Source organism: Nothobranchius furzeri, chromosome 16 (genome assembly GCF_043380555.1).
Source record: "Nothobranchius furzeri strain GRZ-AD chromosome 16, NfurGRZ-RIMD1, whole genome shotgun sequence".
Classification (NCBI taxonomy): domain Eukaryota; kingdom Metazoa; phylum Chordata; class Actinopteri; order Cyprinodontiformes; family Nothobranchiidae; genus Nothobranchius; species Nothobranchius furzeri.
Genome location: NC_091756.1, coordinates 26,000,470 through 26,026,882, shown reverse-complemented (window position 1 = coordinate 26,026,882; position 26,413 = coordinate 26,000,470). Strand labels below are relative to the sequence as shown.

At 42.4% G+C, this 26,413-nt stretch overlaps 1 protein-coding gene across 1 annotated transcript in view; it reads right to left on the bottom strand.

Annotated features, from left to right (window-relative positions):
* LOC107388255 (ras-related protein Rab-26) overlaps nt 1-26,413 on the bottom strand; it is a 168,803-nt gene that overhangs the window by 100,348 nt on the left and 42,042 nt on the right. The window contains exon 3 of the mRNA XM_015963702.3: nt 1,439-1,480. Coding sequence (XP_015819188.1) covers nt 1,439-1,480 — 42 coding nt within the window. The remainder of the gene's footprint in view (nt 1-1,438; nt 1,481-26,413) is intronic.

The following is a 26,413-nucleotide window of genomic DNA, read 5'->3' as shown; positions in this document are numbered from 1 at the left end:
AGTAGACTACGTCACTTTTGGAAGTGAAGATAAGAGCTTTTTTAAAGTAAGCTGCTTCTTTCTCTTGTTGGAGCCACTAGAATAACTCCATTTCATGCTTAATGTTTTGACTACTGCTTCGAGTTTGTTACAAACGCTCCCACCTCTCATCTTCTTCTTCTTCTGCCTTTTCTTCTTCTTCTGCTTTCTCTTCTTCTTCTCATTAGTGGTCTTATGGCACTTGGCAAACAACAATTTGGTGCATTATCGCCACCAACTGGATTGGACTGGAATGACTACCAATCACTTCCTGTTTGAGCATCGGCGTCTTAAAGGAATAGTCCATTGTAGCATTAACAGAGGGGTGCCAGCAGTCAGGGCTAGGGGGCCCCCCAACATGAGGGGCCCCCAGGCGGCCGCCGACCTATGGCTAATGGAAAAACCGCCACTGCATCGACCTGCTGCAGAAACAGCTGCTGCGTTCACAGAAACGAGGATCCGTGCTGCAAACCCGAAATTAATCTGCGTGTTTCCAGTTCAAACTTGAACATGTTTGTTGAATGATTTGTGCAATTATCAGATTTTTATTTTACTTTCACAAAATGCAAGTTCTGGATTAGATATCACTGAAACGGGGATGTTTGCAATCAAATATAAAAGCTGGCGCTCGTTGATTAGGTGTCATTTTTAAAGTCAGGCAGTATAAATGACAGCGGGGAGGCTCGCTAGCTGTTGCACACATGCGCAGTGGGCATCAGAATGGCGGTGTACATGCACGTCAATCGGAATGATGATCGGACAAAACCCCCCTCTCTCAAATTGAAATTTCATTCTGATCCGGCTGAATCGGATCAGAACATTACGACTGACATGCTTACATGCAGAATTTTTGATCTGATTGGGCATTCAATCCGATTAATTGTGTCCATGTAAACATGGCTAGTGTTTGAATGGATCATTTCAGCGCTAACTGAAACTTTGCTTTTATTTTGCAAGAACTAGACTTTCCAACTCTGTCACTTCTAAAGAGAAGCAAATGTTCACTTAAACTGAAGAAAATCTCACACTTTATTATTTTTTTAAGTGTGCAATAAATGATGGATGGATAATAACAGAAAGATTAGAGGAGGGGGAAAGCCTGACTGGCGAGTGACTAAGTCAGGATCTATTTCTGTGTCTTCTCCCGTCTGCGTCTCTGATGACTTCTGGGGTCGGATAATCTGATAGAAAGTGTGCTATTCACTCAAGTGTCTTTAGTCTGCCAGAGCAACGGGCTAATTAACTGACATAGATGGAGCAAGGCCTTGTTAAGTCATCGCTTGCACCTCTTTAGCCTCCCACAGCAAGCTATGATGTATGGGAAGTCATAAACGCCACGGGGAGCTGTTGCCAGGGATTTATTTATGTACACAAACTTTATGACAGTAATAAAAGGAGTTCATTTTGCTTCAGTCCTCACCTGCAGTTTGACTTTCACTGCATCGATGGTCAGAACTTTATTCTGAAAGACAAAAAGAAAAAGGAGAATGAAGATGCTTACAAACTTTGGAATGACGAGTGGTACAACCGTGGCTGAACTCTGCTAGGTCTGCAGCTCACAGACACACACTAGTGGCTATACTCAGCCCTTGTTTCGTAGAGTTGCATCATCAAGGCACCAAAGCAGTTTGCACACAAACACACAAAGGCTAGTCGATACATCTGTAATGTCCTCTCATGAGGGATGAACACACAGCAGGATTAACTTTGCCATCTATCACCACATGATCCATAACCATGAGTTATGGCTCCTGTGCATCACATTTACGAACTGATCCATACAGAATCTAATATTTGCTCCCAGAAGGCAAACAAAAACAAGCAGTTGGAAGTTTTGCAGGAGAATTTGGTATTCAGTATCTTGCTTAGAGGTCTCTGTGGGATGAAGCCTCAGAGATGCTCCATGCTTCCTAAGCTAAATAAATTAGTTTTGCAGACAAGACAACAACAACAAATGGATGGAGCACTCTCACAGTTAAGCTGATGGGTCATCTTTGCTGCACCTGCACATTTGCTTTTGAAATCTTTTTATTTAGCAGAAATTAAGCAATATATCTCCTGGATATTTAATAGGGATTCTGCACAGGGACAACCTGGAACTATCACCTCATGAAATGTGAAGTTATGAGCTACAAATTAGGGATGGACAATGTAGCGGCATCAATATCGGTATCGGCCGATGTTAGTCATTTCTCAACATATTGGTATCGTTTCGATAAATAAAACCAGGCTGATATTAACAACCGATATTTTCTCCATCTCCTCTCCATTTGTTTACCTGTTTCAGAGGGTGAGGGGGTGATGTGTAATTGTTCAGTCATGTGAAGAGTGAATGAAATCACCTCAGAACTGTAAATGTGAGTGTTGTGTGTACATAATAATGTAAATTCAGCTTTAATACTTTTCATTCTATAAAAAAAATCTGCTGGTTTTAGAAGAATTAATGTCAGTATATTGGTATCGGCAAATATCGGTTATCGGCCATAACAATGATCTTAACAATGGATATCGGTATCGACCCAAAAATTTCATATCAGTGCATCACTACTACAAATAATTCAGAAAAAAGTCTAGCATGACGGTGAATTATCTAATTCTGTTTATTGTATTTAGAGTTGGTTAAAAAATATCCCATAATGACCATGTATGAGGGGTCTAATGATAATAAAATAGCACCATAAGAGTAATTTATAGCTGAATTCTCCTGGATATTTAATAGGGATTCTGCAGGGAATTTCATCTCAAAACAACAGCAGCTTGAAACTAGCAGGTCTGCAACATTATCTGTCAGCTCTGTCACATTTTACACAGGAATAAAGATTCTGTGTTTCACTTTCAAATGGAGACGTGTTGCTACGGTTGCATTAAAGCTACAATGACAAATTAAGAAAACAAATTAGCTTAAAACATTTTTTATGCATCTTATCGCTCTAACACAGCAAAGCTATGAATATGTTGAGGTTTAAAAAAAATGAATAAAGTGGTTTTCTCACACTTGTCTAAAAATCTCTGCCAATAACACATTTCTGACCAAAAGCAACCATTGGACCATTGATATAGCTGAACCGCAGCACTTCTCTGGGTCCTTCTCTTTACACACTTACGTAAGTTGAAACAGAACACCTCAGGTGAGAGAGGTTCTCAGCTCAAAAATATAAGAGAAGGGCAAACAGCTGGTTGTTACCATTTCAACTTTAAGGAAAAACAGCTTGCTGAGCACCTACAGAGACTGCCAGCTCATGCACTAGAGATGAAAAAAACAAGTCATCTAACACAGGTCATGCAGCAGCCCAACCTCCCCCATGGAACGCTCGCTGTCATAGAACCAAGCTGCCAGTTCCAAGGAATTATGACCATAATCCAATGGAAAAGAGCAAACTCATTCTGTTAGACCTCGGGTTATGTTAATTGTCATTCGACTTGCCTTTGATGCACCCTGTTATATTTATAAACCATTTTAATTTATAAAGTAGCACAGACCTTTTTCCCTCTGTGTAGGTAGAAGGAAGAGGATCTGAAGACCAGCCAGTCATCATCACAGGCATAAATGTAGACGCCCCATGGACCTGCGCTGCCTACTGGAACTGCCGTAGTGGCTAGTCACCTTCTTTGATGGAGACCCTGCAGTGCATTCATTTCTACTGAGGAAGGTGTTTACCCAACAAAAAATCCAATTTTTTTCAACCTTTTTCACAAAATTAGACACATGGCATGGCATGATAATTAAAATATAAATATCATTAAACAACATAAAAAATCCTATCAGATAGGCTAGAAAAGTCAATAGTGATCCTAGATTATCTCTTTTCAATAGTATGCTGGCTGTTGCAACTGTAGGCTGCACAAAAACATGCATATTTGCTCACTTTGTGTTGACTGGAGAGTGAGAAGATCCGTCCAATATGGCGGCAACTCTGTTCGCTATCCTGTACCTAATGGGGCATCTATATATTCATGTCTAAGGTCATCATGGCCTGACAGGCACAAGCAGAACCAACTCCAAGTCCTTGCTTCCTTGCTTTTGTTGTTGTTGTGTTATGGCTTTGGTTGTTGTTGTGTTGTGGCTTTGGTTGTGTTGTGGCTTTGGTTGTTGTTGTGGCTTTGGTTTTGTTGTGGCCTGTTGTGGCTTTTGTTGTTGTGGCTTTTGTTGTTGTTGTGTTGTGGCTTTGGTTATTGTTGTGTTATGGCTTTGGTTGTTGTTGTGTTATGGCTTTGGTTGTGTTGTGGCTTTGGTTGTTGCTGTGTTGTGGCTTTGATTGTGTTGTGGCTTTGGTTTTTGTTGTGTTGTGGCTTAGGTTGTGTTGTGTTATGGCTTTGGTTGTGTTGTGGTTTTTGTTGTGTTGTAGCTTTGGTTGTTGTTGTGTTGTGGCTTTTGTTGTTGTTGTGTTGTGGCTTTTGTTGTAGTTGTGTTGTGGCTAGGGTTGTGTTGTGGCTTTTGTTGTTGTTGTGTTGTGGCTTGGGTTGTGTTGTGGCTTTTGTTGTTGTGTTATGGCTTTGGTTGTGTTGTGGCTTTGGTTGTTGTTGTGCTGTGGCTTTGATTGTTGCTGTGTTGTGGCTTTGGTTGTTGTTGTGTTGTGGCTTTGGTTGTGTTGTGTTGTGGCTTTGGTTGTTGTGTTGTGGCTTTGGTTGTGTTATGTTGTGGCTTTGGTTGTTGTTGTGTTGTGTTGTGGCTTTTGTTGTTGTTGTGTTGTGTTGTGGCTTTGGTTGTTGTTGTGTTGTGGCTTTGGTTGTTGTTGTGTTGTGGCTTGGGTTGTGTTGTGGCTTTTGTTGTTGTTGTGTTATGGCTTTGGTTGTGTTGTGGCTTCAGTTGTTGTTGTGTTGTGGCTTTGGTTGTTGTTGTGTTGTGGCTTTGGTTGTGTTGTGTTGTGGCTTTGGTTGTGTTGTGGCTTAGGTTGTGTTTTGTTATGACTTTGGTTGTGTTGTGGCTTTGGTTGTGTTATGTTGTGGCTTTGGTTGTTGTTGTGTTGTGTTGTGGCTTTTGTTGTTGTTGTGTTGTGTTGTGGCTTTGGTTGTTGTTGTGTTGTGGCTTTGGTTGTTGTTGTGTTGTGGCTTGGGTTGTGTTGTGTTATGGCTTTGGTTGTGTTGTGCCTTTTGTTGTTTTTGTGTTATGACTTTGGGTGTTGTTGTGTTGTGGCTTTGGTTGTTGTTGTGTTGTGGCTTTGGTTGTGTTGTGTTGTGGCTTTGGTTGTGTTGTGTTGTGGCTTTTGTTGTGTTGTGTTGTGGCTTTGGTTGTGTTGTGTTGTGGCTTTGGTTGTTGTTGTGTTGTGGCTTTGGTTGTGTTGTGTTGTGGCTTTGGTTGTGTTGTGTTGTGGCTTTGGTTGTGTTGTGTTGTGGCTTTGGTTGTGTTGTGGCTTTGGTTGTGTTGTGGCTTTGGTTGTGTTGTGTTGTGGTTTTGGTTGTGTTGTGTTGTGGCTTTTGTTGTTGTTGTGTTGTGGCTTTGGTTGTGTTGTGTTGTGGCTTTGGTTGTGTTGTGGCTTTGGTTGTTGTTGTGTTGTGGCTTTGGTTGTACTGTGTTGTGGCATTGGTTGTGTTGTGTTGTGGCTCAGGTTAGGGATGTCTACTCATCTCCAGCAAGCTTCTGTCTTGTTTAAAATGTGGCGCAATAACCTGCAGTTACCTCAATTCATTTCCAAAAACGCGACACTTTCAAGTCCTTCTCATCTCCCATCATTTATGAATCTGTTAACTTTTTGTACTTAGACTTTTACCAGCCCTTTTTTCCCTTGTAATGAGGTTAGTCACAGCTGTGGACGAACTAAAGCAAGGAGATGAAGGTTCCAGATGAAAGCACTTTGACTACAAATGAGCAAAAATAAAAGAGCTCATCATTCTTTTGGTCTTTTATGTACCAGATCTTCGTTTAGAGCATGTCTTTGTGTTTCTGTTAATACTTTTTGAAAAAAAAAAAAAAAAAAAACCCTGCCATCTGTAAAATTTGTCTTGGCATGATTTTATAAGCCAATTTAGGGTAGTTAGCCAAACACTTCAGCAAAGTCTTCCTTACTTTGAATTAGAATCTTTAATTTAAAGGCATCTTGTGCATTATCATTGTAGATTTGGCCAGAAAGTTTGTAGCTTCAGGGGTTGATGAAGCAAAAGCTCAGACGTGGGAGGAATTCAGAGAGATCATGGTAAAGGACGTTAGGGTGCCCTTGCAGAGTTGTTGGAAGGGTTGTGGGAGTTGGGGGGTCATGGGCTGCTGCTGGTCTCATACTCTGACCCTGTTTATGCTCTCAATCCGTCTATGTTCCAAACCTTATGTGATTTGGATCATGACCAAAAGAATGAGATTCTGGTTACAAATTGGTGAACAGAGTATCCGCAGTAGTAGCCAAAGTCAGAGGTAGAAATAGAACACACCCATCATCTGGAGAACTGCTGCTTTTCCCCATCAAAAGTGATGAAAGCAACATTTATTAGAGCTGAATTACAGCTGTCGTAAGCAACCCTGCTACAGTCTGCTACGCTAACAAAGAGCTAACAACCATCAACAGAGACGAGGGCCCTTATGAATTGACCATGACGTATCAACACTCATCAAGAAGGCAACACCAAGCACTTGTGGGAGGGCCCACGGACTTAACACACCCACTCATCCCTCTAACATGACGCACACCTGGAATATAGAACATAAGCCAAGTCAGCGTCTACACAGATGATAACTCATGAAAACGTTTTCAAGCAAAAAGCAGAAACTGTCAGGACAGGTAAAGAAAATTCCACCTTTCTTAGCCTAAAACAAACTTCAAAATTCACTGCAGAGTAGAAGTAACTGCAGTATAATCTGTGATTTCGTAGCCTCCTTCAGCACCATAAAATGAGTCTAGGTCTCGCCGATGTTCACTCTGGTTTTATCTCTTTGCTTCACCTCCAAAGACATTACTCTGAGTTTTACTTTCACCATGATGCCTTCAAAAAAAGCAAACTTCTTCGTCTTCTCGTGACTTTTATTGACATTCAGCAAACAGAAAAGTGCTGGCTGTGATAGTTGAGTAGCAGGTTTTAGTTCTGACCTAGTCAACTTTTATTTAAATTTGAAAAAAACAAAGTAAGTCAGTAGCAAAGAAGCGCCTTCCACAGCGAAGCAGGTAAACAGAAACTTCTAACAAACTAAATCGTCAGCATTTGGCTTTCAGCTACTGCTAATTTTCTCCCCAGCCTCTCTGTTGGGAGGTAAGCAACAAAACAGCCAGCAAATCCTAACAAAAGACACAGCTGTGGCTTCATAATGAATATGTTGGCAGCACACGATCCAATTAGTGACCTAATGAAAGTTAATTATTTCATATTGCTGCTTCTTCAAGTTTTCAGGAGGATGCACAAGATCAGGTGTGACGGAATGAAACGAACTGTGTGCCCCTGATAAGAGGAACCCCTTTAGGTGCTTGGTGGACAGTGACAGATGAGCTCCATATTAGTTACTGAAACCAACAGGGAGGAAATAAAGAGAACAGGAAATAAAATAGTCGTTTCTTTCTTAGTCACCCTGGGTTCAAATAAAGCGCTGGAGCATGGACGTCTACTTGCTGATGTCAGAGAAACACCAGAGACTCATGTGACGGATGACCTCATACTCTGACTAGAGGTCAGAGAAATCAATGTACAACTTGACTTGGAGACTGGAAACCTCTGGGATATCAACACTCACACATATTTTCAAAGCTTAATACTTTGCTGTTTAGATTTAAAAAGCTTCACAGATGATTTAAAATACCTTATTTAGCTGTAGTTTAAATCTGCAAACTTACATTTTTCCATGTTTCTCCAAACCCATTACAATTTATAAGTTACCTGGAAACAAATCAAACTAAAACACTTGCTGGTGGGCTTTGTAGAGTTAAATCTGCATACTTAAATTACCTCTGTTGCTATTCAGTGGAGATTCCGAAAACTGACCAATCAGATTAACCTATGAAGCTTATATCGTATATATATATATATATATATATATATATATATATATATATATATATATATATATATATATATATATATATATATATATATATATATATCCCTGATACTTATATATCGATCTAAGTTCATACATCAACCTGTTTGATCTAATTTTAATCCAAAGATTAACGTTTAATTTATATGATTAAATTTAATAGCAAAAGTTATTTTAAATCTGAAGCTAGGATCTTTGCTTTCAAATAACCAGAAACATTATACATTTTCTGTGTTTCGTTTCAATAATGAGGCAAGTTTAAAAATGAAGAAATGTATTACTAACAATTTTAAACTGAAATATTTGAAACGACAATCATAAACGACAATTCAGGGATGGCAATTTTAATGACAATCTTTAACAGCTTTGATATTAAACTTGTTTTAAAGGCAAACCAGTGACTGAATGGAGCTAAAATGAGAATGGTGAGTTTTGGATGCGTGAATGAAGTTCTCAGAAGGTTTCTTTCAGAGAGAATGAAAAGCGTTCTGGATGGAATTGATGTTTTGCGGATAACTGAGTTATTTTGAGAGAAACAGCATCAAACGCATTCGCGTGTTCTACCTCACCCAAACAGCTGACCAACTTGTGGATCCGGAGATCGGGAGGATGGGTTCATCCAAGATGACACTCGGGGCTGGCAGGGAAGACGCGAGTGTCCGATCGTCTGGTCCAGAGTGGTAGCCAGGTACAAGGTTGTCAAGCGTTGGCAGATGGAGTGTTCTCGTTTTAACTTCAGAAATCAATGACTCTGGTAGAGTCTTTGTTAGCTGGTTACAGTTTTGTTTATTCTTTAGCTATTCTGGTCAGCGTGACTAGAACAGCAGGTGGAGGCTTAGGAGACTGCCATTCCCCTTTCCTCCGTGGTGTTGGTTCAAGAACTGAACTTGAATCTGTTGAGGGTCTGACCTCATGAGGAAATTACTATGCAGTGATTTTCTCCAAAATGACTGTGCTTAAATTGCTCTGAAAAGCAAATAATCACATCAGCACCAAGAAACTTCATTTCCCATGATGCTTTGCACACGGAAGCATTGTGATGACGTCACCGCCTAGTACCAGAAACACGTTCTGCGCATGTGCGGGAAGCCGTGGAGCTTTTCCCGCGAAGACCATAAATCTTCAGCAGAGACAAAGAATCCTCGTTCTTTTGCCCAGGATACCTGGCGGTAAGGACACGCTTGTCAACGCTCCGACAACTTGAGCACGCGGAAGCTCTAAGTGCCAAGTTGAGCCACGCAACCGCTGGAAACCACTCTTAACTCCATCGGGACCTGACTGGGAACGAGCGGAGCTCCATTCAGCTCTCAGAGACGCTGTAAGTTGTCAAACTCAGCCCAAAAGAAACTTCGTTCTCTTTGTGTCCAGCCGTGGAGAAACACACGTGGAGCCAAACAACGGAGAAAGCATCAAACCGACGGATGACGCTGAAAACTGCGGAGAAAAACGGAGAACCGTCAAGTCATAACAGCGGGGGACGCCTTGCTGCTCATCTGGTGATCAGAAAACTCATTTTTTTCTCTCCTTTTCTTCTCCCGTTTCCTCTATAGTCCAGAATAAGCAATAAAACCGCGCTATTGCTTAAAAAGTAGCTTCGTGTTTTCCTCTTTCGCTCCCAATTCGTCCTTCGGGTCATTTTGAAAGAATAAACTGCTTATTGATCATCGCTTTTAGTCGTCAGCTCTGGCCAGGCTGCCGACTCCTTTTAGATTAAATAATTTACAAGTGACCTTTTGTTGTTTGTTAACTTTTGAAGTGTTTGATTTAAGTTTTACTGTGATTCTAAGCCACTAAGTGTTCGGGAAAGTAGAAAACTTTACACATCCAGGTCTCCTGTTGAATGCGAGGGGAGGGGAAGAGCCCCACACACACTCACAGCTCACTTTCCCCCACCTACTCTGGGGAAACAAAGACCCATTCATCTCTCACACACACACACACTCACTCACACACACCACACAAACACCTTGAACATTATTTTGAATATACATCCTTTTATTATATCACATGGTTATTATTCATTTATGCCACTGTTTATTCATTTGACAAATTGTTAATTAAACGTTATAAAATTCAGATTTTCGTCTCCAGTAGCTTTGTTGTGTCGAAGAGAAGTCTCTGCTCCAAGGATTCTACGAACTTCAAGAAAGACTGATAAGAGTTTTGGATTCAATTTTTCCCCGGTAAAAGGGGAATGGTGCCCCGTATATCTAAGAATATCTTAATTAATTAATAAATCAGTAAATATTCCCATATTTACAGAATTTATTGAAGAATCCAAAAGTAAGTTGAAGCTTACTAATTGTTCGCTCCTAATAACCCCAACAAATCTGTGATGGTTAGTTTTACCAAAAGCTCTCAGGACACTTCCACTCCCTCCGGAAGAAAGCTTGATCATGCATCAAAAACATGTGATGGCAGTTATTGTTTACCTGGACTCTGTGTTAGATGGATAAGGTGAACTTGACCTTCTTTGCTGAACACATCTTCATAATCATTATAATAATTATTATTATAACCTGAAGCATAATAATCCATTTCATGTAATTCAAATACCTTTATATTGAACCAAGTGATCATTTTATGATGATTATATTAAACAGTAATAAAATCAATGAGTTTATTAATTATTATCCAATTATTATCATCGTGACTTGAAGTGTCCTTCTGGGACAGAACAGCAGATATGGTGTTATGATCTTGAGCAGGCATCGTGGCTCCTTGGGTTAATCTGTGGATTCAAAAGTACTGTTTGACCCAGCTGGGCAAATGTGACCTTTGCCACAAATCAGAAAACCTTCATCACGTTACAGCTTCTATCCCAGTGTAAAATATGTACAGCTTTTACTGTTTATGATATAAATGCACTGAGAAGCCACTCACAATGTTATTAAAGAATCTTCTCTTTCACAACTTGGAGAAAAGCCTTTTCAAAGTTATTTAAAACTAAAACAGCTGGGAAAAGTACTGATTAGACTACAACGTTGGCAGAATAATTAGAAAGAAAACTTTTTGTTGTAAATTTCAAAACCTGGTGAAAAACTCCAACTTATCTATTAGATCTCAGACTGAAAGAAAGAAAATGGTCTTTCATATAGCGCCTCGCTTCAAAACAAAAAAATTCTAAATATTAAAAAGATTCACTCATTATCTGCCATTGATGACAAAAGTCGTCATTTTAAATCCAACCAATCACTGCATTTTTTTTACTGTGTGGGCGTCGGAACGAGCCCCCGCACTGTGAGAACAAACATCTCAGCTCTATAGCTGATCTTCATCCACGTACATCACACGTCACGTGATCAGGAAGCAGAAAATCCATGTGTTAGGAGATCATTTCGGGTCGCTGCTGTTAAAGTAAGGCGCAAACCATAAAAGCTTCTGCCGATCACAATTCGACAACGGATTATGGAAGAACGGATAACCCTCGAAATGCGCGGATTCTTCCTGATGTAAGAGGTGAGTTTTGGTAGTTCTGGTAGTTTTGGCATTGACACCATCATAGAGCACAACTGTCATGGTCTGTGCTGAGTTGACACCTGTTTTGTGTTGAGTTTCTCTGTGTGCAGGTGGGTGTGTCCAGAGAGCAGCTGCTGTTGATCTTCTTGTCAGTGGTCAGGGGATTTAACGAGTGTCGGGACAACACATCAGCGCCGGATGATTACTCAGTATTGGGTGGTATTCTCACCAGAACCTTGCCTGTCTTGTTTTATCTCCTGTTTACCTTGCTTCTCTCGTGTTAATCTGCCCTGTTACCTCCAACCTCCTCAGGTACCTTCCATTCATCTGCCAACTTCCACCATCAAGCAAAAGACTCACCGGATCAATCCTGCTCACCAGCCCGTCGCTCGCCCCTTACCGCCTGCTCTCCAACCCCCACCTGCCATCAGAACACCCTGGACTCCGGTGCTCAGCTCCCAGCCATTTCCTCTGCCTCTCACCCAACCAACTCAGCCAGCCTTGACTTGCCCTCCTCTCAAACTCTCCTTAACAACCAGGAAACCGTAAGACAAACTCTCATTACCTTTTGTGCCCGTTATCCTGCAACTGCTCACTCTGGTTTTCTACTTCAGAACTTCATCAGAACCTCCCGAATCCCGATCTACATCTGCAACACTCAACGAACAAAAATAAATAATTTTTACTTACCTTCTGCCTGTTGAGTGATTCTGCATGTCATGGGTCAAAAGACTTCAACCCAACATGACAACAACGTTCTGTGTGTCACACCATGTCCTGTCTCCCCATTCGTTTCAGTCCTGTGTTCATGTTAATTGCTCCCACCTGCCTCTCGTCTCCCAATCACCCAAGGTCGCAGCTCCTCCTGTATTTAAACCCTGTTAGTCCATTTTGTCTGGTTGGTTCATTGTTTCATTGTCCTGCGTGTCTCATTAAAACCTTTTAAATGTTCCTGTCTGCCTGCCTGCCTCCTTCCTCACCTGGGTGTGGATCCTCACCTCCATTTCACTCACCGGCCCGCCTGACAGAATGAGCCGACCCAGTAAAGGATCCAGCGGGGAGGTTCTTCCTTGAGAGTGTTTGCTCCAATTTTTAACCGCAGATCACCGGCCGGCTTCTCTTCCTCTGGCCTCGTCTCGCCGCAGATGCCGTCGCCGAACCCCGGCTGCGACGATCCCCTCCGCCCTCCCAGAGCTAGATGTGAGGTTGGACCAGGAGACACAGCTAGACCGCTCCTGCTACGTGGGCACCAGACTGGCTGTGTGCTCCCCCGGAGCTGGCCCACAGCATTGGGAAGGATGCCAGGCTCCACCGCCACCCCTGGTCCCGGGACAGAGCCGCGAGATAGCTGCAGCTCCGGCTCGGCGCGCCAGCTTGGACCTGCCCCCAGTCAGCCCAGCAGTCCCGTTTCCAGTCCAATCAGCGCCTCCGTCATCTGCAGGCGGAGGGACCACGCCTACAGCCCAGCTGACAGAGCTTGCCGGCCTCCAGGCGGAGCTTGGCCGGATCCGTCAGCTCGTCAGCCTCCAGGAGTTCCAGCTGGACACCCTATCCTCCCAGAATTTCCAGGAGAAGGTTCCGGTTCAGTCTGCAGCTCCCTCATCTCTTGGCCAAAGGATTGAACCCGCAGTCCACCCAGCAGTGCTCGCCGGTCGAGGTCGACGCTCCTTCGTGTCCAGAGGTCGACGCTCCCTCGTGTCCAGAGGTCGGCGTTCCCTCGTGTCCAGAGGTCAGCGTTCCCTAAAGTCCAGAGGTTGGCGTTCCCTCCAGTCCAGAGGTCAGGTGTTCCCTCCAGTCCAGAGGTCGGCGTTCCCTAAAGTCCAGAGGTCGGTGTTCCCTCCAGTCCAACGTCTCCGCCGTCTCCAGTCCAACGTCTCCGCCGTTTCCTGTCCAGTGGTCGACACCGTCTCCAGTCCCGTGGTCGACGCAGTCTCCAGTCCAGTGGTCGGCGCCATCTCCAGTCCAGTGGTCGACGACGTCTCCAGTCCCATGGTCGACGCCGTCTCCAGTCCCATGGTCGACGACGCCGTCTCCAGTCCCGTGGTCGACGACGCCGTCTCCAGTCCCGTGGTCGACACCGCCGTCTCTAGTCCCGTGGTCGACACCGTCTCCAGTCCAGTGGTCGATGCCGTCTCCAGTCCAGTGGTCGACGACGTCTCCAGTCCCATGGTCGACGCCATCTCCAGTCCCGTGGTCGACGACGCCGTCTCCAGTCCCGTGGTCGACGACGCCGTCTCCAGTCCCGTGGTCGACACCGCCGTCTCTAGTCCCGTGGTCGACGCCGTCTCCAGTCCTGTGGTCGACGCCCTCTCCAGTCCAGTGGTCAACGCCATCTCCAGTCCCAGTGGTCAACGCCGTCTCCAGTCCCGTGGTCGACGCCGTCTCCATTCCCGTGGTCGACGCCGTCTCCAGTCCCGTGGTCGACGCAGTCTCCAGCCCAGTGGGCGACGCAGTCTCCAGCCCAGTGGGCGACGCCGTCTCCAGCCCAGTGGGCGACGCCGTCTCCAGTCCCGTGGTCGACGCCGCCGTCTCCAGTCCCGTGGTCGACGCCGCCGTCTCCAGACCAGTGGTCGACGCCGCCGTCTCCAGCCCAGTGGTCGACGCCGCCGTCTCAGCCCAGTGGGCGACGCCGTCTCCAGTCCAGTGGGCGACGCCGTCTCCAGTCCAGTGGTCGACGACGACGCCTCCAGCCCAGGGGCCGACGACGCCGCCTCCAGCCCAGGGGCCAACGACGCCGCCTCCATCCCAGGGGCGATGGTGGAAGTGCAAGTATCGGGATTGGGCCACAGATTCATGGTTGAACACTGACAAGGGGAAAAGGAACTAGAGTGAGAACACAAAGGTCTCATCCATCAAAAAGACAATGTGAAGGGCATAGCTTAGAGAAATGAAAAGTGCCCATTGTCTTCTCACATCCTGGATTTTGCAATAAGACCATCTAATCCTGGATTTGTTATGCTTTCTAGTTTCAATCTCCACTCTCCACTTTCTTCTCTCATGCTCTGTATTCATCTTTTTCTCTCCCAGAGGAGCCTTTTACCTCTGACCCAGACTCCGTTCAGGTCTTTACGAACAATGCTGACCCAACTAAAGAACTTCCATCCCACATTTCTTCTAAAAGATTTGTTTTCCCTAGCTTGACCTTTTGATTTTTTTGAAACTCCTGATGTCAATCGAATGTTTAAATCTTCCTTCATGAGTTCTGTCTCACACAAAATAACGAACCAAGATTTTCCCTTTAGCCTTTTCTTTATTTTCTTCCTCTCTTATAAGAATCTTCCTTCAGCTGTTCCATGTACAGCAATGTCTAATGTGTTTCTCTGAAAAACACGATTCATTGTTTGAAAATCATGAAAATGATTTAGTTTGATTGTTTTCTCTTCAAAGCAAAGTTTTGTATTAGGAAGCAGCCATCCAAAATCAGTCTGACTTTTTCACCTAAAACTCAGCATGTGACTTGGCTTCCATCTCAGGGGAGGGATCTAACATTGCTCTGAACTGCAGTCCAAGCAGAAAGATCCACAGCAGAGAAAACATCAAAATGGTGACTTCTTGTTGGGCATAATGGAGCACAGTTGTAATAAAGATGTTAACTGCAAAGAAGAAATGAGGCAAACACCTGAAAGAGTGGTTTCAGGGCTAGTTTTTAGCCAGTGGTGTTTCCTCAATCACCATCAAAAGGTTCTACAGTAATGTCAAGTCTTTTTGGGTTCAGTGCAACAATTATATCAGGGCTTCAGGGAGGAGTTTAATCAGTCTAGCAGTAATATAAAGGAGGAATGAAGTCCCACCCCTCCCACAATACATTTTACACTCTCCATTCATGGTCCTTGAGAGTTCTGCTTGCTTCCAACTCAACGCCCAAATGTTCAATGTTTGAATGTCCTGTTCTGCACAAGTCAACCAGTAATTCTAATCAAGTGATTTAAAGCAGCAAACCATAGGGAAGATAAATTATCTAGTTGGCTTGAGTTTTCCTGGCTCATCCCTCTAGTTATACTGCTATAGGCTCAGATGGCTGGAGGACACGCTGGATTAAAAAATACCATTTTTGTCTCTCATTGGAGAAATGTTGGTTTCATGGCAGCAATTACATTCACAACATGAGCAAGACGTAGAAAGTAAATACTAAATAACAAAGAGTATGTAAGATGAAAAAGTAAACAACAAGAAAACAACAGAAACTCTTAAAGGGACCAGATCATGCTATTTTAAACTTTTGTGAGCAAAGGTAGCACATTGTATGATAAAATATTACCGTTGGTACTATTGAGATGTCATTTTATCTCCTGAGTTATTTTCATCAGCCTGTCTTTGTACCCAGAAATGAAACAATTGGATTCACTGAAACCCTACCTCCAGCGGCCTGAGCTCCACCCATTCATCACATAAACAACAAAGCATCATGGGCACCAACAAAGCAACGACTAAGAAGAAAGCATCCTTGGAAACAAGGCTGGTGCTCCGCCCTTGCCCGCTCTAACAAAACATGCATGCAACAGCTGCGTCCTAGGTATTTTAATCATTGTATTGGGTTTGGTGGTCTAGTGTCGTGACCAACAAATGAAGGACATACCGGGTTATCCTGGCTCATCCCTTTAGTTATGCTGCTATTGGCTTAGACAGCTGCAGGACACATTTGGCTATCCTAGCTCGTCCCTTTATTTATACTGTTATAAGCTTAGACACGTGGAATATATACTGGGTTATCCTGGCTCATCCCTTTAGTTATGGGGCTATAGGCTTAGACGGCTGCAGGACACACTGGACTATCCTAGCTCATCCCTTTAGTTATGCTGTCATAAGCTTAGGCACGTGGAATATATACTGGGTTATCCTGGCTCATCCCTTTAGTTATACTGCTATAGGCTTAGACAGCTGCAGGACACACTGACCATATATCCTCTCTTGCTTTACTCTCTTTATTCTCCATGCCTTTATTTCCTTGTTTTTATGACATTGACTTTGTTTTCTCTGACTGTCTTCCTTCTCGTGTCCCTTTATCAGACGCCAGGTGGTTTAGACTTAATAAAGCTTTTGTATCTTGCTGTTTTGGTCTTTTTATAGTAGGATAGAACTAATTTTCCCAAGGGTGTTCAAGGTTGATTTGATCCAACTCCATATTTTATGGTGTGTCATTTACAGTCTTCACACAAACATGATACACAAGTGTCATCCAAACAGTAAGTTGGAGGTCTTATTAGGGCATGTTGCGTTCTTCCACTAAATCTAACTGAGCTTAATGGCTTTTTGTTTTGGCCAAAGTGTTTTCTCACTCTATTCAAAGGATTCATTTTTACAAATGGTAAAGTCTTCTGTGAGTGCAGTGTGATATCCTGGCAATCTGTGGAGAGGCCTTAATCCTTTTAAGTAAAGAGAGCAGAAGCAGACAGCTTGATGAATAGTTGCTGTGTAACTGTGGTTTGACAAAGATGGGGAAGCTTTCTAAGGATGGTTGCTTCTCCCTGACTTGAATAAGTGAGAGGGAGAAAGTTTTTTTGCCTGATGTTCAAATGCTGAGGAGTAAATTGGTTTCTCATCTTGGTAGTTCATCCATTCTACTTTATTTTCTCTGGACATACTTATTATTGTGATTACTCTGCAGTGCCAGCATTTATCTTTGCACTGTTTGATAATTGAACAAAAACAGAAAGACAAAGGAAAGGAGGAACAATTGATATGTCAAAACATAAAAGTAAAATAATCCTAGAAACTTCACCTGGACACAATATTTTCCTCTTTAAGGGGAAAAGCTGATTGAATTATTTTCAGAATTACTTTATTATAGGATTTAATACTTGTAAGACTAACAAGGTGCTAAATCTCACTAATGACACCACAGTGACCCATGGGAAGATTTTACTCCCCTAGTATTTCACAATAAAATCTGACAGCGTTTGACTGGGAGTGGACTGACTTCAGAGGCTGGGAGCACTTCTGTATTTCTTATGTGGCGGCAGAAGATAGTTCTACTTTTTTTCTCCAGGTTTATCGCCTTGAAACATTGCCAGGTTTAGGACTCACTCATGAAATAGTACCTCAATAAGTATTTTCCCAAACGCCATCATGATATCATTGGCACTCCTGACTGGTGAGCAGTTGATCCTCAAGACATGGTGGTCTGAGCTTTTGAGTGGCAGGATTTAAATATTAGGAAGGTCAGGAGGTTAAAAACAAACTTTTCAGAGGTCTCTCTGAAACACTAAAGGTGGGCAACAAATAAGTGTTCAGTGTATGTATTGTACGTTCTTAAGGTTCTACAACCACTACAGTGCATCATTCACCCATTCACACACATATTCACATGCTGGTGGGAATGAGCTACAATGTAGCCACAGCTGCCATGGGATGCACTGTCAGAGGCGAGGCTGCCATACACTGACACCACTGGTCCGACCAATACCAGCAGGCAAGGCGGGTGAATTGTCCGAGGACACACAAGGGCAGCAGCATTCTCTGCTGGAAGCCGGGATCAAACCTGCAACCGTCTGATTACTGGACACCCCACTCTACCTGCTGAGCTACTGCTGCCTCATGAAAATGTTCTGTGTGGTTCATTCATCTTTTAGTTATTATGGCCCTCGCCTCTGGAATGGGCTGTCGGGGGATCTCAGGGTTGCAGAGAACGTTCATGTTTGTAAGACCCACCTTTTTAGTTTAGCTTTTAACTGATTACTATTTATTGCATTGCTTGTTTTACTTATTTGTTTATTTTTAATTACTGTTGTGTTACACATTTATGTTGTTTAATTTCTTTAATCACATTTTATTGGATATTTTACATAATACATTTGACATATTTTCCATACTAGTTCTTGTTATTTTACATGTCACATATTTTAATCCTTCCAGTGTTTCCTCTGTGGAGCCCTCTGCCTCAGGACCGGTGGTCAGTGGCGGCGGCTGGGGCGCTCAGTGGCAGGCAGCAGGGTACTGCATCATCGGAGAGGGGAGAGCGGGCAGCAGAGGGCGACAACGTCCTCTGCTGCTCGCAGGTAAACGGAGTAGGAAGTGACGCCACCATCAGTGTCAGCTCTGAAGAAGTTTGCAGCCGCAAACAAAACCGTCAGCAAGGTAAAGAGAAACCTTATCTGTGTTTTAAAAAAGAACCAAAACTGGAATTAGAAGACAAACACAGCAAGAACGTACAAACGATGTTTAAAGAACTTTGTGTTTCATCCTATGAATGGAAAGTGCTATATGAATAAAGTTTGATTAGATCATATTTGATCAGTTTAAAAAATGACAGTGGGCGATATATTCATGCAGGTGTCATTTAGATGTTTTGTGGGCCTGACATGCTCTGCATGGAGCAATCCACCAATCACAATCGTTCTAACTCAATATGCGGAAGCAGACCACAAGATTCCCATGTGAGATTTTTTTTTGGTTTTCAAATTTCTACTTGATGTGGTCATGATGCACACATAATAATAGGAGGCAACACTTTTGACCTATAAGCCAATAGCTGATGATTTAGCTAATGAGGGGTCACTCCCCCTCAGCAGACTAATGGATCAGGTACGATGTTGATCAAAAGTACGAAGTTACAATGACAATGCTAATGGAGGTGATGGTGAGAAAGAGATATGAAGGAAATGTTGATTGTTTTCAGTGGTAAGATATGCTGGATTGTGGACCAATTATTTTATTGGACCCTTGTTGATGTACAAAAACAGTTTTTGTTCAAGATGGTTTTATTCAATGAAATTGAATTAGACCTTTTGTAATGTACGAGTGGTTTGACAAAAGTGTTTACTGTGTCTACAGGTATGGTTGATTGACATATAATTAGAAACACAAGAATCCTAGCTTTCTAATGATATGTAATATGTCTAAGATCTGTAAATGGTCTGTATTTGGTATAGCTCCGTTTAGGGTTATACAACCCTCAAGACACTGTACAACACAACCATTCATTTACCCTAGCACACACACATTCATATGCTGATGGTGATGAGTTACAATTCACCACCATTGGATTTAACTATGACTATAACAAATATTACTTTTAAAATTCATCCTGAGATAGAGATTGTCAAATGGAAAACCAATGGCATAGTTTTGAACTCAACAAGTTCCTCTACATCAGTATTCTTTATTTTTTGGAAGAAAACAATACCATTACCTCACACAATTTACGGCAGGCGAGGATTCAGACACCATTACCTGCAGCTGTTAGGTACTAGGCTAACGTAGAGCTAGCGTGTCCCCACAGAAACTCTAAAATGTCTGTATTTTGGTGGTATTTTCAATCGGACAGAGAAGGCAGTGTGTCAGTCACTTGTAATGTGTGCACACTGGGCATTTAAAATGCTGGAATAGACGGCTGCATGATAAACTGCCTTCAAAACGAACTACTGTGTCTTTTGGATCTTCTTTGGCTTATCTTCCCGCATCGCCACAGCGAATCATCAGGTTTCGTTAAGTCCCAGTTCACATCTTTAACAGAGTCTCTAACAGGAGCCAGCCAACAGTGAAAGATACGTTAATAAACACAGAGAAATTACTGACGGACAGAAAGGTTTATTCTGCAGCACCAGGGCCAACTGCACCAATCATAGAGATGAATATGTAGATGTGCCATTGGTAGTTGGATAGCGCAACAGCGTCTCTGCCGTATTGGATGTTTTTCTCACTCTCCAAACCCAATTGGAGTCAACATTTAATTATCATGCCATACAATATATCTGATTTTGTTAAAAATTACAATAAAATGTGTTTTTAGTTGCATAAACATCTTCTTCAATAGTAATAAATGCACTGGGGGCGACTGGAGACCTATCCAAGTTGGCAGCTCAGTCCACGTCGCGTCTATGTAAATTATGTCTGAAGCCGATAGCTACTGGAGTTTTGCAGATAAAAATTGGCCTGCTGGCTGTGGCGCCGTGTCACTGTCATGGGAACATGCATCACAGCTACATAATGAGGATGTACGCAATTTCAATAGGACCTCCACTACTTTAAATACAGTTGTGGTCAGAAGTTTACATACACTTGTAAAAAATATAATATAATGGCTCTACTGAGTGTCCCGTTATTTCTAAAACTCTGATTTTTCTCTGATAGAGTGATTGGAACAGATACTTCTTTGTCACAAAAAACATTCATGAAGTTTGGTTCTTTAATGTCTTTATTGTGGGTTAACAGAGAAAAGTGATCACATTTGCTGGGTCACAAATATACATACAGTAACATGAACTAGCAATTTTGGTGACTTAGAAACGTGTCAGTGAACTGAGCTTCATAGCATGGCCTCTTAACTTCTTGTGAGTGATTATGAGTGACTACAGCGGGTGACTTCTCTTAGGCCAGGTAAATAGGGCTCATTGGATACAAACGCCCACAAACGCTACAATGGGAAAGTCAAAGGAGCTCAGCATGGATCTGAAAAAGCGAATTATTGACTTGAACAAGTCAGGAAAGTCACTTGGGACCATTTCAAAGCAGCTGCAGGTCCCAAGAGCAACAGTGCAAACAATTGTTTGTAAGTATAAGGTGCATGGCACTGTTTCATCACTGCCAAGATCAGGAAGAAAACGTAAGCTATCACCTGCTGCTGAGAGAAAATTGGTCAGGAGGGTAAAGAGTGAACCAAGAATCACCAAAAAGCAGATCTGCCAAGAATTAGAAGCTGCTGGAACACAGGTGTCATTGTCCACAGTCAAACGTGTTTTGCACCTCCATGGACTGAGAGGCTGCCGTGCAAGAAGGAAGCCCTTGCTCCAAAAGCGGCACCTTAAGGCTCGACTGAAGTTTGCTGCTGATCACATGGACAAAGATAAGACCTTCTGGAGGAAAGTTCTGTGGTCAGACAAAACGAAAATCAAGCTTTTTAGCCACAATGCCCAGCAATATGTTTGAGGGAGAAAAGGTGAGGCCTTTAACCCCAAGAACACCATGCCTACAGTCAAGCATGGTGGTGGGAATATTATGCTGTGGGGCTGTTTTGCTGCCAATGGAACTGGTGCTTTACAGAGAGTAAATGGGATAATGAAGAAGGAGGATTACCTTCACATTCTTCAACATAACCTAAAATCATCAGTATGAAGGTTGGGTCTTGGGCGCAGTTGGGTGTTCCAACAGGACAATGACCCCAAACACACATCAAAAGTGGTAAAGGAATGGCTAAATCAGGCTAGAATAAGGGTTTTAGAATGGCCTTCCCAAAGTCCTGACTTAAACCCCATTGAAAACATGTGGACAGTGCTGAAGAAACAAGTCCATGTCAGAAAGCCATCAAATTTAACTGAACTTCACCAATTCTGTCAAGAGGAGTGGTCAAAGATTCAACCAGAAGCTTGCCAGAAGCTTGTGGATGGCTACCAAAAGCGCCTAATTGAAGTGAAAATGGCTAAGGGACATGTAACCAAATATTAGCACTGCTGTATGTATATTTGTGACCCAGCAAATGTGATCACTTTTCTCTGTTAACCCATAATAAACACATTAAAGAACCAAACTTCATGAATGTTTTTTGTGACAAAGAAGTATCTGTTCCAATCACTCTATCAGAGAAAAATCAGAGTTTTAGAAATAACGGGACACTCAGTAGAGCCATTATATTATATTTTTTACAAGTGTATGTAAACTTCTGACCACAACTGTATATTCAGAATATTAACTCAAAAAAGAGTTGATGTTTTTTGGCGGATAAAATAAGGAAATAGCATAAATACAGAAAGAAAGAAATACCTAAATAATTACAGAAAATAATGAATGAAAAATGGACATTTTTCCCCTCTTTCTTATTATTTTATAGCTTTGCTGAAGTACCAGATCGGGACTCGGTATCAGCAGATACTCAAAAATAAATTACGGAATGAGATCGGGAGAAAAAGAAATGTGATTGGAACATCCAACATATACGTTTTTGATGTTCTATCAGCAAGAGAAAATCAATCAAATCAAAGATACTTTATTAATCCCAGAGGGAAATTAGAGTTTCAGTACACACAATTCATAGATCAGACATACATGGGCAAGACACATGACAAGAATTGGTGACTGTGGTCATTCACAACCCTGAGTCGCGCTACCTTAATAGAGATCAGAGGGTTACATGAGGATTGGTTCAGGTGGAGGAAAAAAAGGCACTTCAGAGTTACCCTCCACCGGGAGGGCAGCTTTGCTCTGCAAAAAATCACCTCAAACAGAAATGCAACAGACTTCAGACAACACAACATGAGACTCCATAAAAAGAATTACAGCTCATAAAAAAAATTTTTTTTAAACTATTGGCTTTGGGCTAGAACTATCGCAGATGGTCAATAAATCACCCAACCTTACTCAACATACTTGGTTTTAATCAGTAGATAATTACTAGGTAAACTTGCTGACTACCATCTCGGTGCCTGTATGTTGGGCTGGGGTAGCCACCCTCCAACTTTGTGTGGGGGGGACGGGTTCTGACTGTGGTTTGTGCATATGCACCAAACTGAAGCTCAGACTACCTACCCTTTTTGGAGTCCTTGGAGAGGGTGCTGGAAAGCACTCATTCAAGTGACTCCCTCGTTCGGCTGGGAGACTTTAATGCTCATATGGGCAATGACAGTGAAACCTGGAGAGGTGTGGTTGAGAGGAATGTCCCCCTTATCTGAATCTGAGTGGTGTTTTGTTACTGAACTTCCGTGCACGTCATGGATTCTCCAAAACAAACACCATGTTAAAGCATGTGTCCATATGTGCTCTCGGCACCAGGATACCTTAGGCCAAAGTTCAATGATTGACTTTGTAGTTGTTTAATCTGATTTTCGGCGTTCATGTCTTGGACACTACCTGGTGGTAAGCTGGCTTCGATGGTGGGGAAGCCGGTCAGACCTGGCAGGCCTAAATGTCTTGTGAGGGTCTGCTGGAAACGTCTGGTGAAATCTCCAGTCAGAAGAAGCTACAATTCCCACCTCCTACAGAAATTCGAAAACATTCTGAGAGAAGCGTAGCACATTCAGTCAGAGTGGGCCATGTTTCGTGCTTCTATTGTTGAGGGGGCTGACCGGAGCTGTGGCCACAGGGTTGTTAATGCCTATCGTAGTGGCAACCCCCGAACTCGCTGGTAGACACCGGCGATAAGGGATGCTGTCAAGCTGAAGAAAGAGTCCTGGAGAAAAACCTGGAGCGTGGGAGGAGTTCAATGAGACCATGGAGCAAGACTTCCATATAGCTTCGAAGAGATTCTGGTCCACTATCCAGCGTTTCAGGAGGAGAAAGTGATGCACTATCAACACTGTTTACAATGGTGACGGTGTGCTGCTGACCTCAACTCAGAACATTGTGGATCGGTCGGCGGAATATTTTGAAGACCTCTTCAATCCCACCACATCTTCCAGTGAAGAAGCGTAGTCTGGGGACTTTGGGTTGGACTGTCCAATCTCTGGGGCTGAGGTCACTGAGGTGGTCAAACAGCTCCTCAGTTGCAAAGTCCCAAAGGTGGATGAGATTTGCTCGGAATTCCTTAAGGCTCTGGATGTTGTGGAACTGTGTTGGTATGGTTCTGCAGTATCACGTGGACATCGGTGGCAGTTACTCCACATCGAGAGGAGCCAGTTGAGGTGGCTTGGGCATCTGGTCAGAATACCTCTTGGACGCTTCCTTTGTGAGATTTTCCAGGCATGTCCAACTGGGAGGAGACCCAAAGGAAGACCCAGGACATGGTGGTAGAGACTTTGTCTCTCGGCTGTCCAGGGAACACCTTGGGATTGCCCAGGAGGAGTAGGGATGTACATAGTTAACCGGTTAATTGCCATTAATGTTTTAACCGGGTAAACTAGTTTTTCCCAATTAACTGCTTCAAGTCCTTCTGCTGCGCTGGGTACAATATATTTTGTACCACCAGAGGGCACAAGAGCACCACTATCAAACATGTTTACTGGGCAACCGCAGAAGAAGAATTGAGCTGGTCACATGACCAAACAAATGCGCTCAAACACAAAGCGGTTAACAACAAGGCAGTGTTGCATCAGTTTATTCTTAGTTATTTAATTCTTGGAACACAATAAGTTTCACATCAAAGTGCTAAGCCTGGCAGAACATGACGCAGCAATCTGAAATGAGACCATCAACAGGCCAGTGTGCCGTCACGTTCCTTTGTCTGACTCCTAATTTGTCTAGTAAAATAAAGAAATGTCAAGAGTAACTATTTAGTTCAATGTAAGAAATATATATTTTTAAACCATGGCCTCCAGAATACGCTTATAACCACGCAATCACAAGAAGCGCTGTGTATTTGATCCCTGACGTCCACTGCACAGCAAGTTCTGAGTCTGACAGATATTCGAGCTGTCATCCCACTCTCTCTTTACTTTTTGTTCATAAATATAATGAGTGGGACTCAAGTTGTTCATCAGAATTTTATTAAAACAAGTAGACAGAAAACGCTTTATTATTTATAGAGTGGGGGCAAAGGTTTGTGTGTGTGTGTGTGTGGGGGGGGGGGGGGGGGGGGGTCGGTTAACTGTTAAGGGCCATCAATAGCCGGTTAAAGTAAACGTGCATCCCTAGGATTAGGGACTCCAGAAAAGTGGCTGAAAATGAATGGATGGATGAATAATTACTAAGCTTCTGGAGATTTAGAATAGACTTGGTTAATTCCTCAGTGGGGAAATTCACTTGTTACAGCAGCACCAACACTTAAGAGAGTAATTTGAAGAAAACTAATAACAAAGGTACATATATATACACATAAGCAGTTTACTGTTATTGTATACTTCAACCGCTAAAAAACACAAATTGAAAAAAAAGAAGAAACTAATTTAGAGGAGCTGCACAATCTGATCTGCTGAAGATGTAAATCAGCCACAGAATCAGTTGTGATTGAGGAGGGAAACATCTAAAACACACAGAACAGTGGCCCACATTAGGACTGCCTGCACTGCCACTACCCTCTCTTCTTCTGGATATAATTTGTTCTTTTTGTCAGCATTAAGTTGCCCTGAACATTTTTATGCCTCACATGTTTAGTAGAATGATGTTTTCCATGATAAAGTAGTGCAATTCAACATTGCTTTGTGCTATCTGTAGATTTATTGCAGTTTCAACACATCGACTTTATGATATACTTACAGGAGTAATGATTCACTGGCTGTCTATATTCTGACTCCCAACATGCTGTTGTACTGAGATAACCAGGGTTATTCACCTCACCCATCAGGGATTTTAATGTTGAGACTCGATGGTGTGTGACTCATAAATGGAATGGTACACAGATTGTTGCTATAGCCACGGAGTGCAGACTCTGTATGTCTGCAAAGCCGTGAGACACTACTGCTTTTTTAGCCTAAAATAGCTACAACACAAAGCTAACTATTTTTAGCTCATGTTGATGTGCTTGTCAAAGCCGTCAGTGGTGCAATGTTCAGATCAAATACCTTTAATTTGTTTTTTTATACCAGCGTCTGTGAGTGAACATTCTTTTCTACTACATCAAGTTTAAAAGTTTATTAATGATTTTAATTATGAGGATCATTATCTTCTTCATTTGTTGTTTGCTCTACCTCAAAGTCTATGTTATTGTCTGTTAAATGGCTCAGTTCATCTAAAACTAGAATTACCTCAAGTTAAACACAAACATACAAAAACTACACAAGCTTGATTTTAGGGGTCGACTCTATACAGAAGCTTATGTCATCATCTCTCCATATGATTAATAAAATGTTTAGAAAAATAAATTTAAAAGGTGTAACCAATCAATCGGTCTCTAGTTTGGTTGCTGGTGAAATTATTTGAAATCATAGGTATTGTCATGGTATTACGTCAAATGTGTTAAAAATGTGTAAAGAAACTGAAATTACGAGACCAACACTAAAACCAGCAGCATTGCTGGGAGTTTCGGTTATTATTTATTACTAGTTAAGATTTCATCATTAATCAATATGAATGGATGGATACTAACTGTGAAGCTCGAGACGGTTTGTTTATGCAATCCGCCATTAAACTAAAAAGAAGGAACTCACATTTGATATCGCTGTTTGATGTCATATACAATGTTGT